At 35.0% G+C, this 13,811-nt stretch overlaps 1 protein-coding gene across 1 annotated transcript in view; it reads left to right on the top strand.

The window, feature by feature from the left end:
- Positions 1 to 13,811, top strand: part of PIEZO2 (piezo type mechanosensitive ion channel component 2) — a 503,470-nt gene that overhangs the window by 362,257 nt on the left and 127,402 nt on the right. The window contains exons 12-15 of the mRNA XM_045850410.1: positions 351 to 496; positions 3,528 to 3,758; positions 8,197 to 8,320; positions 8,950 to 9,236. Coding sequence (XP_045706366.1) covers positions 351 to 496; positions 3,528 to 3,758; positions 8,197 to 8,320; positions 8,950 to 9,236 — 788 coding nt within the window. The remainder of the gene's footprint in view (positions 1 to 350; positions 497 to 3,527; positions 3,759 to 8,196; positions 8,321 to 8,949; positions 9,237 to 13,811) is intronic.

A 13,811-nucleotide genomic window follows, 5' to 3' on the forward strand; every position in this document is an offset into this window, starting at 1 on the left:
CTTTAGAAGCCCATCAAAGGTCTCCCACCCCACAGTCAAGAGAGAGAGAGTTACACAGGATATGAATACCAGGAGGTGGGATCATTGGTAATGATCTTAGAAGCCTCCCTGCACACTCTCTTAAATCGAAATTTTCTTCCTGTAATTTCTGAGTGCCAGGCCCCATGACATTTACCAAGCAGAACTTAATGATTATGTTTGAATTATAAGGGCTTTGTAAATTGGAAATAATCTCTGAAGTCTTAAATAAAAGACCATGCTAAAGCCATACATGAGCTGCATGGCTTGAGACATTTATAGAAAAGTTATATATTTGCATAAATAGTTATATAAAATATTTGCCTATCTAGGAAAAAAAGAAGAAGAGGATGAGAAACAAGAATTTGAACAGGAAAGGATCCACAAGGAAAAAACAAGTGCGAGAGTTCACGCCATGGTCTCTGTGTTCCAGTTCATTATGAAACAAAGCTACATCTGTGCCCTTATTGCTATGATGGTATGTATGAGAGGCCACAGCACATGTGCTGGAGAAATGGTGTACCTAGCCCCACTGGATGGAAGCTCCACCATCCTCTCATGAACAGCAGAAATACATTAATCTTCCCAATGTTGTGTCAGATAATGTTTGTTTATATCAATTTTTCATGGGATTTTTATATCAATAGATTTCAAAACATGTCTTCTTCTACTCAGCCTCTTTTTAAATATTAACACATTTCTCCAAGTTAACCTATCAAGTCAGAGTATTTTGGCAATTTAAAGGACCCTTATTTTGGCAATCTAAAAGGACATATTGAGTAGTTTTTCTAAGTGACATGGAAGCTGTTCAAGATCAACATAAATTGCTTTTATTTCTTTCAGACAGCAAGAATTCACATCTTAGACTTGCATGAGACATTTTTGTATCCCAGCTGTAATAAATTTTAGCAACATGAACATCAAACAACCAGAGTTCCCAAGAGCTTTTTCTATTGTGAGCACTCAGTATATGCATGTTTCTACTCCCCCCTAGGTACATCCTCCATCTCTAGCATCACAGCTTCAAAAACAGTTTTTTGGCCCATACATAGATGATAGCAGAAAGTCTAATTTCTACCCTTCCTAAAAACAAGCTTTCATGGGAAATCTAATTTGTTTCCAAGAGATCTAATACTTACTTAGCACATAACTCTTCCAAATTATGTGGTCACTGGTGAGATCTCATGGACATCTTTGATAGTGAAAAATGAAAATATTTTATGACTGTAGGAGGGGAAATATCTAAATACAATTTCCTCAGTCACTCATTCAAGATATTTCTGAACTTCAGCTTTTAGTAAGGACCACTGCAGTATCTGAGGGCTGGGAAACAGAAAGCTCCACAAAATTAAAAATTCTTTTGGCAATTACAAACTCTATTCTCTAAACAATATTAATTTTGTGCTCTTTGGGTACTTTTTAATATTTTCTATACCTTGATCTCTACAGCAAAATTTTTATTTTAAAATATCAAACATATATAAATGCAACTTAACAAACCAGATTCTTAAATCAAAAAGGTATATATTTCTTTTCCTGTCTTTATAAAAGTCAGCCGGTTAAGTTTGATTCATTTTAGTAAAATAATTAGGGCTTTAACATTTAAGACATGCCCTTACCTGGAGTGATTTCTGTTGCTTTAGTGGAGCCACACTATTAATGTTTTAGAAGTGCTTGCCTTCCGTGGAAGCCCCCTACTGCAGCAGACATTTAATCACAGACAGAAAGAGAAGTCCCAGGAAGCCAAGTCTGTCAGAACAATACATATATTTATTCAAAAATACAATACAAATATACTAAGCTCTCAGGAAATCCAGACACTGAACATAGGAAGCAACATAATGCAGAGTCTGTTCCCAAATTCTACAACTGAGAAGCATATGTAACCTAGGCATTAAAGAGGAAAAAAGTTTTAAAAAAATCCACATCAGTAGTCTTTCTCCCTCATTCACTCTCACCTTCCCAAATAAGAATAGAGTGCAGCGGGGAGGAGGGTGGGAAATCCACTGAAATTATAGTATCTGTGAAGTTCAGTTTCCTGGGTCACAAACACACATACAAATGGTAGTCATATTTGCATTTCATACTGGGATTAATGCATTAAATACATTAGTTAAATCAAATGCATTAAACGTTACCCAAATTTTGATAAACTCTATTTCCAAAAGTAATATTCTCATGAAAATAATTCAGACTTGATCAAAGTTGTCAATCACTAATTTTAATAAAAGATTTTTAATTTTCAGTTTATACCTATTTGTTTCAACCAACAATTTTAAATAATTTAGGACAAATTTGCAAATTGCTGAGGGGAAATATTTGTTTGTTTGATACTGATTTCCTTTATCTAAAAATACTTAACCTTCTGTCCAGAAGCAAAACAGACTTGTAAAATATTTTAGATGTTAAAACTAACTTGATAATTAATTATATTCAGGAATACGATTGGTTACAATTAGCCCCCCAAATAGCTACAAAATATTGTTAAAGATCCTCACAAAAAATAATTTATCAGAGATTATGGTAAAACATGCTAGATTTCTTGAAGTTAATAATATTCATGAGCCTGATTTTTACATTGTTCTGATAACTGCCCTGTGAGTTACATTTCTGATTCTAAGGTGAAGAAATTAAGAAGTACAAATTGGTAGTTACAAAACAGTCATAGGATATAAAATACAACATAAGGAACATTGTCGATGCATGGTGTTACATGGGTACAAGACTTATTTCAAGGAATCACTTCATAAGTTATATAAATATCTAACCATTATGCTATATACCTGAAAGTAAAATATATTGAATGTTTACTGTAACTGAATTTTTTTTAATTTAAAAAAATAAGAAAGCTTAATGTGAATGGAAGGTGTATGATTTGCCCAAATGGTGTGAGGGCTCTTTAGCCCCACCCCTTACAGGACAGAAGCTGAGGCTGGTTTTTAAATTAACAGGCTTTATTGTTTGGAGTGTGCAGAAGCTTAACACATGACTTCCTTATGTACATTTCCTAATTTCTATCATGTGTCTCTTCTTGGATCATCTAAGAATGATCTCTGAAGCACAATAAGCATGCTTGCCCTGGTGATTCCCGCAGTGACCATTTTTGAGCCCAGCTGTGGGCCACATTCAGCAGTCTTAAATAACTGCTGACTCCAAGCTAGTTTGCAAAAAGAGGGGAGAAAGCACTTACAGTTGCTTTTAATACTGCAAAGTAAGTTAGAGATGAAGACCTTTGAGGCTACAGGGAAAAGGACATGAAATAAAGACCCCTTTGCCTTTAACTCTATTCCCTATAGGAAGTTAAAAAACTATGTTCTCAGCAAAATCTTTCCCTTCTCTACCCTCTCTATGCCACGGGTTGAGAACTCTCTCTATGCTTCAGCACAACTCTCTCCTCTCCCTAGTTTCAGTATTATTGACTTTTTCTTTATATGTAATGTTTAAAGTACCAGAGTGGGGAACTATACATTGTATTGACCATTGTTTTTTCTCTTCCTTCTTCCCTCGAGGCTTGGAGCATCACGTATCACAGCTGGTTGACTTTTGTGCTGTTGATTTGGTCATGTGCTCTTTGGATGATTCGCAACAGAAGAAAATATGCTATGATCAGTTCCCCTTTCATGGTTGTCTATGCAAATCTATTGCTGATATTACAGTATATATGGAGTTTTGAACTTCCAGAAATTAAAAAGGTCCCAGGATTTTTAGAAAAGAAAGAGCCAGGAGAACTTGCCTCAAAGGTAAGTGAATAAGAAAACAAAACATTGTAACTACAATAATCATAATAATCATATGTAAGCAAAAACTTTCAAAAATAGGTTCCAAATATTCACTGCTTCACAAAAATGAATAGATATGAAACTATAAGAAATAATTTATATTGCTTCAAGGTCTGTAAAACTTAAACATGGACAAATAAATATTATACTATGCTTATAGATTTTATTTAAACATGATAATGTTTTCCACTCAAAGAAAATATATAATACATTATTTGAGAAAATAGAAAAATAAAATTTAAAATATATCAAGGATCAGAGAACTTTGACATTAATTTGCAAATCAGGCTGAACACATTACTGTTACAGATCATTGATTATTGGTTAAAACAGTTTTTTCTGCCATTATGTCCTTAAAAAGATTTTTAGCAACAAAAATTAAACATGATATACCTTTCTGTCTTCTACCAATTATATAATATGCCTTTATCTGCAGTAAGAAAGTTCATAATCTTTCACTACCCATTTATTTTCATGGCCCATTTGAATAATTTTTACTTCAGAAGATTAGGTGCCCCAACTTTTTTTGTGTGTGTGAACAGAGTAGCACACTCTAAATACACATATCCTTAGTGTGGATGACTTTGTGTTAAGTCAGTAAATCAATCATGTCTAATTACAAATGAGCCTTGAAAATCCTTTTCTAGACAGAGAATTGCTCTCTGAAAGAAACATTCATTTACATCACATGAAATCCACCTTTTCTTTACATGTTACCAGGCACCTCATAATGAAGGCAATCAGTATAAACAGGGTATTGAGTAGACTACACTGAGGATTACTTCTTGTAACAGATGTTTTGGTGAAGGTTATTGGGGTAAAGGAAAAAATCCTAACAGGTGAATGCTAACAACAGCATTAGATTGCAATCCCCTGTGTTCATGGACCATGACAAATTCATTCATTCACTTATTCATTCACATAAAATTCCCATACCTACCTTACTGGCACCTTCTCTCCCAAACCTTATTCCATACCAAAAGTCCCACATAACACTCTTATAAGTCACCTTTATCTGAAACTCTTTCCTTTCATTCTGTCTTTCCCCTTAAACACACACACACACAAACACACACCCCCAAATTAGTAAATTATTCTTTTTTATAGGAGAAATTCAAAACCTTATTTTTTTTGTTACCAGAGTAAATAGGTCCTTTAGCAGTGTCATGGGAAAGGAATGTCAGGGATACTCACATAGGATGAGTTTTAAGCAATAGTGGTGAGATTTATTAGAGTGACAGGCAGAGCAGGCAAACTGTAGGGTAGGGACTACCTGGACTCAGAAAAGGAAGAGGCAAAAGGCAAGTCCTCTGCCACTGCTCACTGCTGCCCAGATCTTGCAGATCTTCTGGGGACCCTTAGAATTTAGGAGAAAAGAAGGCAAAAATCACATGCCTGAGAGAAGGAAGGGCACAGAAGGGCACGGACATGCTTCAGGGAGGGCACAGCTGGGTAATTTGTCTAGCTTCCAGATATGTCCTTGGGTTCTGGAAGGAGAAGGCCTTCTTTCAAACTACCCAATCTCTTTCCTGGCTTTTCCCAGGCATTTCCCTGTGCCCTTCCCCTATCCAATCTCTTTCCCAGATTTTCCCAGGCTTTACCCTCCCCCTTTCATGGTTGCCATTTTAGCTCCTATTGCACATGCACTTAGTAAAAGGGATTCCCCCTCATGTTTTCTCCCTTCCGCTTTAATCTGGTGGAATGATGTTGGTTACCCCTCCCCCATGTGGCTGTTCCTTTTGTTCTCTCCTCTTTTGTTAATTATCTAACAACTGCTTACTGTAGCACTTTGTGTAAATCTACTACAAACTGGCTCAAGATAGTGGTGAAACTCCTAAAAATGCATGTCATCTAACTAGTTGAAATACCTCCTATCTAATATAAAATTAACAATTCTTTGGGAGAGGAAGACATTAGGGAAATAAATTTATTAGTTGTTAAAAATGTTATTCTAAGGAAACTAAGGTCTGTACCTATATTTTAATGTATCCATGAGCTCAAAAAATATGAAAGGCTTTGTCATAGACAGTAACACCTCTAAGATGATAAAATTTCTATCACAGAAACATTGGTCAAAGCACATTATTAAACACACACTCTTAGCAGAGTGCTGGATGCATCACTGTGATAGCAAATGAGAGAAAGAATATGGCCTTGATCCTCAAAGATCTTAACACCTTGGTGGAGCCGGACTCAGCTACTTTGTGTCATCCTTCAGCTTCTAGAGTGTCTCATTCCTCACTCCACCAAACTACATCAACTATCACTTTCAAAACCCGGCTTTTAACTCACCTTCCCTAGGAGAGATGTCCCATCTGCTAGGCTCTTTGCATATGCATTAGAGAAACAGGTTTCCCTCTCAACTTGCAGCTGTGGTTCAATTTATTGTGATTTCAGTGTTTTAAGCATGTTTGCCAGGACTTATTGGTACTGGTTTATGTTAAAGCTAAATGATAAGTGTGTATTATGGAGAGTTAAGTGGGCAGTTATTCAAAGTGGAAATGACCCACTCATTTGCCTATTTATTTTTTTACTTCCTTGGCAAATATTTATTAAAATCCTACTATGAATGAACCACAATGAGATACCACAATAACTACTGTTAATGAGAAAGTAGAGAAATTAGAACCATCATACATGGCTGGTGGAAATGTAAAATGCTGCAAGCACTTTGGAAAATAATCTGGCAGTTCCTCAAAATGTTAAACATAGAATTACCATACGACCAAGTGATTTCACTCAGGTATATATACCCAGGAGAACTGAAAACCTATGTCCACACAAAAACTTGTACTTGACCAGTGTCACCCCAATAAATTAAAAAAAAATTTTTAATTATAAAGCTATTTCTTTAAATCAATAGCTCTGGCATCACAATGGGTGCTATTTAATATACACAGTTGATGATTTTAATTAGTTAATCCTAACTGAAGTGTGTTGGTCATATGTTATGGGAAGATAGGTTATTACTAATAGATCAGATATAAAGATATTTTATCTTTATAGATAATTTGGCCAAGGGTAATATCAAACTATCTTCTCAATACAACTGAGAGTGTATAGTCTAAAAAAACACCAAATTTGTACTTGAATCCTCATAGCAGTATTATTCATAATAGCCACAAAAAATAGTAACAACTGAAATGTCCATAGACTGATGAATGGATAAGTAAAATGTTATCTATTATATACTCAAATATTATTTGGTAATAAAATAGAATGAAGTACCAGTACATGCTACAACATGGATAAACCTTGAAAACATTATGAAGTAAGAAAAACTGCTCAGAAAGGAACATACATGTAATTACATTCATGTAAAATGTTTAGATCAGGCAATCTATAGAAGTCAGAAAGTAAACTAGTTGTGGTCTTGGGCTGAGGTGGTAAGAAAAGGGGTTGGCTACCATAGAGCTTCTTTTTGGGATGATGAAAAACTTCTAAAATTGATTGCAGTAATGATTGTGCAACTCTGTGAATATACTAAAAACCATTAAATAGTACAATTTAAATGGGTGAATTGTATGGCATGTGAATAATAGCTCCATAAAGCTAGCACAAAAAGCTATTATGTGCCAGGCTGTCTATTTCCTGAAGAACAAAGCCCTAACATCCTAAGTTTTTCTTTCTTAAACATTAATTCACAAATATTAATATATATCACAACAATTCTTCCTTTAGCTTTGGGAGATGTCTGAGAATATTAAGTATATTTTCTAAGATGAAATGTTATTTGTTCTATCTGCCAAATCTTTCAAAATAAGGAAATTGCAGAGTCAATGAGTTTTATAGAAGTATGTCTTCCTATTACAATAGTGCTGGTGTCACAGTCAGGACAGGAATGAAGGACTAGCACCTTGAGGAACCAATTGCCACAGCTAGTTTTTGGCCCAGATGAAAGTACCATATTTTTCAGACCATAAGACATACCTAGGTTTTAGAGGAGGAAAATAGGGAAAAAAAATTTGAAGCAAAAATTGTGGTAAAATAACATATTTAATAACATAAATAACATAATATTTCACCGATGTAAATGTAAACAGAATTCAGCAGCATTAACAACCATTATTCCTCCCAAATTTGGGGGAGAAAACAGTGTGTCTTATAGTCTGAAAAATACAGTAATTTGGATTTTCAGTGCATCTTCCTCAGGGCCTTGCACAGCACTGAATGTACCCCACCCCCACCCCTGCTGGGAACTCAACACACATGCTGGTGTCCTTGGAAAAGGGGATTTAAAAGCCAGTGACTTTCAGTTGAAATGAAGCTGGTGCTGGATGCCGTCTCAAATAAAGGTTTATTGAGTGAGCTCTCACTGAAATGTGATGAACATTTGTTGAAATGTATTGACACTTAAAATAGTGGCTTAATTCTTGTTTTGCTAATTCTCTATTTTCAGATACTGTTCACCATTACTTTTTGGCTACTGTTGAGGCAGCACCTTACAGAGCAAAACGCTCTTCGACAAAAGGAAGCTCTTTTATCTGAGGTCAAAATTGAAACTCAGGAAATTGAAGAAAAAGGTAAATTAGTGTGTAGAGTGTATGACTGGAGATTTTTTGATCCCAGCAAAACTACAGAGAAAGAGCCCCTAAAGTATATCAGAAAAGCCACTCTGTGGTTCAGAGTACATGGAAGCTGAACATTTAGAGTACATGTGAGCATTCATAAGAAGTTATTGAAAATAGTGCATTATTTGATCCTCACAAAAGTGATTCCCACTTAAGTGAAGAAGGAGGAAGGGACTCAAAGAAGTTAAATGATTTCTCTAAGGTAACAACATAAGAGCCGCCAAGCAATCAGAATATAAAATTGAAATAGTAGTTTTGATTTATGTTATTGCTGCCTATTTATTTTTCTAGATTCTGCCACATTTAAAGCTATCATGGATATTGGAAATGAAATAGATATTATGAAAAGATTAGTATAAAATATTACCAACTTTATTTCTTTTAAAATGTAACTCAGGAAGGTTATAAAAACTAACCGTGATTAGCTATAAATGCTGCTTTGTTTACTAGAACAGTCTATAATCTTTTGAATCATATAGTAACACATAAAACACATGTTTCTGTATCCCACATATAACACCTGGTCAAAGTGTAATTTTGGTCGGGGAACAAGCTAGGTATAACAGTCTTTTATTTTGAAGATAATGAACAAGATATACAAGTGGAAGGAGAGGCTGAAGAGAAGAAGGAAGAAGAGGAAGAAAAGGAAGAGAAGCAAGAGAGTAAGCAATACGAGGAGGAAGAAATAGAAGAAGGTGATGACCAGGACATCATGAAAGTACTGGGCAATTTGGTGGTGGCCATGTTCATTAAGTACTGGATCTACGTCTGTGGAGGAATGTTCTTCTTTGTCAGCTTCGAGGGTAAAATTGTGATGTACAAAATCATCTACATGGTGCTGTTTCTGTTTTGTGTGGCCTTGTATCAGGTGGGTAAACAACTATCCTCTATTTTTTAATCTTCATACCCATATCAGGAATATTTTTGAGCTTCCTTTGATGACATTCTAAATTACTTTAATCTCATGGACATATCATATTTAAGTGATATGCAATTTAAACATGACATATTAAGAATTCTAAAGTGGAAAGTGACTATCTTCAGGTTGGTTGTTATTTTTTAATTGTAGGTTCTTAAAAAGTTCATGAGTTTTTAAAAAATTCTTTATTAACAAAATGCAGCTTGTATAATTAGACTGATTTTAATAGTAATTTAAGAACAGTGGCTGAGTAATGTAAAATACTGAATTATACCCAGTTCACTCGTGTTTTAGACTTTGGAATCAGAATACTGTGGTGGTGTGTATAGCTATATATGTGTAATGCTTCAACTGCCTTACTATTTCATTGATGAGAATTTGTAAAATATTATATCATAATTGATTAGCCTTTTCACAAATTGAGTTTTATTTTTTATTTTTTTTATTGTTTAAGTGCAGTTGTCTCCATTTCACCCCACCATGCCCCCCACCCCCACTCCCAGCAATCCCCACATCCTGTCCTCTAACCTAACCCTTCTGGCTTTTATATGTGTGTCCTTTATACCTGTTCCTTTATGACCCTCCCCTTATTATCCCTCTCCCCACTCCTCTCCGGTAACTGTCAGCTTCTTCTTTATTTCAATGTCTCTGGATCTATTTTGCTTGCTAGTTTGTTTTGGTGGTTAGGTTCCACTTATAGGTGAGATCATATGGTATTTGTCTTTTACCACCTGGCTTATTTCACTTAGCATAATGCTCTTCAGTTCCGTCCATGCTGTTTCAAAATGTAGGAGCTCCTTCTTTCTTTCTGCTGCATAGAATTCCATTGTGTAAATGTACCAGAATTTTTTGATCTACTCATTTACTGATGGGCACTTAGGTTGCTTCCAGCACTTGGCTACTGTAAATTGTGCTGCTATGAACATTGGGGTGCATAGGTGCTTTTGAATTGGTGTTTCAGGATCCTTAGGGTATAATCCCAGAAGTGGTATTGCTGGGTCAAAAGGCAGTTTAGTTTTCTGAGGAAATTCCATACTGTTTTCCACAATGGCTGCACCAGTCTGCAATCCCACCAACAGTGCAGTAGGGTTCCCTTTTTCCCACAACCTCTCCAATACTTGTTATTTGTTGATTTGTTTATGATGGCCATTCTGACTGGTGTGAAATGGTATTTCATTATGGTTTTAATTCATATCTTTCTGATGGCTAATGATGCTGAGCATCTTTTCATATGTCTCTGGGCCTCTGTATGTCCTTCTTGGAGAAGTATCTGTTCAAGTCCTTTGCCCACTTTGTAATTGGGTTGCTTGTCTTCCTGGAGTGGAGACCTGTGAGTTCTTTACATATTTTGGAGATCAAACCCTTGTCCAAGGTATCATTGGGAAATGTGTTTTCCCATGGGGTTGGTTCTCTTTTCATTTTAATGTTGTTTTCCTTAGACATGCAGAAGCTTTGTATTTTCATGAGATCCCATTTGTTTCTTCTTTCATTTATGTCCCTTGTTCTAAGGGACATATCAGTAAAAATATTGCTCTATAGAATATCCGAGATTTTCCTGCTTATGTTCACCTCTAGGACTTTTATGGTGTCACAAATTATGTTTAAGTCTTTTATCCACCTTGAATTTATTTTTGCATATGGTGTAAGTTGGTGTTTGAGTTTCATTTTTTTGTATGTAGCTGTCCAGATCTCCCAAAACCATTTGTTGAAGAGGCTACTTTTACTCCATTTTATGCTTCTGCTTTCTTCTCAAATATTAATTGACCATAGAGACTTGGGTTTATTTCTGGGCTCTCTATTCTGTTCCATTGGTCTAAGTGTCTGTTCTTATGCCAGTACCACACTGTTGTGATTACATTGACCTTGTAATATAGTTTTATATCAGGCATTGTGAACCCTCCTACTTTGTTCTTCTTTCTCAGAATTGCTGAGTCTGTTTAGGGTCAGTTATAGATCCATATAAATTTCTTAAATATTTGTTTTATATCTGTGAAATATGTCATCAGCACTTTAATAGGGATTGCATTGAATCTATACATCACTTTGGGTAGTATGGGCATTTTGATGATGTTAATTCTTCCAATCTGCAAGCATGGTACATGCTTCCATTTGTTTGTGTTTTCCTTAATTTCTTTCTTCAATGTTGTGTAGTTTTCTGAGTAGAGGCCTTTTACATCCTTGATTAGGTTTATTCCTAGGTACTTTATTTTTTCTTGTTGCTCTAGCAAATGGGAGTTTTTTTCCTGATTTCTGATTCTGATATTACATTTTTGGTGTATAAAAATGCCTTTGATTTCTGAATATTGACTTGGAGCCCTACTGTTTTGCCAAATTCACTTATTAGGTTGAATATTTTTTTGGTGAAGTCTATAGGGTTTTCTATGTACACTATTATATCATATGCAAACATGACAGTTTTACTTCCTCCTTTCCAATTTAGATGTCTTGTATTTCTTTTTCTTGTCTGATCATTATGGCTATGACTTCCAATACTATGTTGAATAGAAGTAGGGAAAGCTGACATCCTTGCCTTGTTCTTGATCTTAGTGGGGAACTTTCTAGTTTTTACCCATTGAGTATGATGTTGGCTGCAGGTTTCTTGTATATGGTCTTTATCATGTTGAGGTATGCTCCCTCTACTCCCACTTTGCTGAGTGTTTTTTTATCATAAATAGGTGCTGTACTTTATGAAATGCTTTTTCAACATCTATTAATATAATCATTTGATTTTTATCTTTCCTTCGTTTATGTGATGTATTACGTTTATTGATTTGCGAGTGTTGTACCATCCTTGCATCCCTGGAATAAATCCCACTTGATCATTGTGTGTGATCTTTTTAACATACTTCTGGGTGCAGTTTGCCTATGTTTTGTTGAGGATTTTGGCATCTATGTTCAGCAATATTGGCCTATTGTTTTCTTTCTCTGTTGTGTATTTATCTGGTTTTGGAATTAGGATGATGCTGCCTTCCTAAAAAGAGTTTGGGAGTCTTCCCTCTTCTTGGATTTTTTGGAATAGTCTGAGAAGTATAGGGGTTATTTCTATCTTAAAAATTTCATAAAATTCTCCTGTGAAACCATCTGGTCCAAGGCTTTTGCACCAGGAGTTTTTTTGATTACTGCTTTGGTTTCATCAGCTGTTTTTGGTCTGTTCAGGCTTTCTGTTTCCTCTACATTCAGTTTTGGGAGATTATATTTTTCTAGAAATCTGTCCATTTCTTCCTGGTTTTCAAATTTCTTGGCATACAGTTCTTAATAGTAATTTCTTACAATCCTTTGTATTTCTCTGGTATCAATTGTAACCTCTTCTCTTCCATTTCTGATTTTGTGAATTGGGTTCTCTCTCTTTTTTTCTTGGTGATTCTGCTTAAAGGCTTGTCGATTTTGTTTATCTTTTTAAAGAACCAGCTCCTGTATTTATTGATCCTTTGGATTGTTGTTTTAGTCTCTATGTTGTTTCTTCTGCTCTGATCTTGGATATTTCTTTCCTTCTACTTGCTCTGAGCTTTGTGTGTTCTTCTTACAGTTCTTGTAGATGTAGGGTTAGGTTGTTTATTTGAAATGTTTCTCTTTTTAGGTAGGCTTGTATCTCTATGAACTCCACTCTCAGGACTGCCTTGCTGTGCCCCATAAGTTTCACACTGTTCTGTGTTCATTTTAATTTGTTTCCGGACATCTTTTGATTTCTTCCTTGATCTCATTCTTAATTCATTGTTTAATAGCATGCTATTCAATCTCCATGAATTTGAGTGTTTTGAGTTTTCTCCTTGAGGTTTGTGTCTAGTTTCAGTCCCTTGTGGTCCAAGAAAATGCTTAATATGATTTCAATTTTCTTGAATTTGTTGAGGTTGGTTTTTGTGTCCTATTATGTGGTCTATCTTTGAAAATGTTCCATGTGCATTTGAAAAGAATGTGTACTTTCCTTCTTTGGAATGAAAGGTTACATATTAATAATTAATACATATAATAACTAATATATATTATATATAGAGAGAAACATATATATATCCATATATATCTATATATACATGATATAGATAGATAGATAGATAGATATGTGTATATATATATATATAAAGTCCATTTGATCTAGGGCATTGTTTAATGCCACAACATCCTTGCTGATATTTTGTTTGGAAGATCTATCCATTTTTGACAGTAGGGACTTAGAATTCCCTGGTATAAGTGTGTTCCTCTCTATATCTTTCTTGAAGTCCTCCAAGATTTTCCTTATATTTTGTGTGCTCCTATGTTAGGTGCATATATATTTACAATGTTTATGCCTTCTTAATGGATTCTTCCCTTGAGTATTATGAAGTGTCCTTCTGTGTCTCTTTTTATGGCTTTTGTTTTGAAGTCTATTTTGTCTGATATAAGTATTGCCACTCCAGGGGTTTTTTCCTATTCATTTTCTTGGAATATTTTTTCCAACCCTCCACTTTTAGTCTGTGTAGGTCTTTTGTTCTGAGGTGGGTCTCTTCTAGGCAGCATATGTACAGGTCATGTTTTCTTATACATTCAGCT

Source organism: Phyllostomus hastatus, unplaced genomic scaffold (genome assembly GCF_019186645.2).
Source record: "Phyllostomus hastatus isolate PE091 unplaced genomic scaffold, TTU_PhHast_1.1 phas_contig_80, whole genome shotgun sequence".
NCBI classification, from domain to species: Eukaryota; Metazoa; Chordata; class Mammalia; order Chiroptera; family Phyllostomidae; genus Phyllostomus; species Phyllostomus hastatus.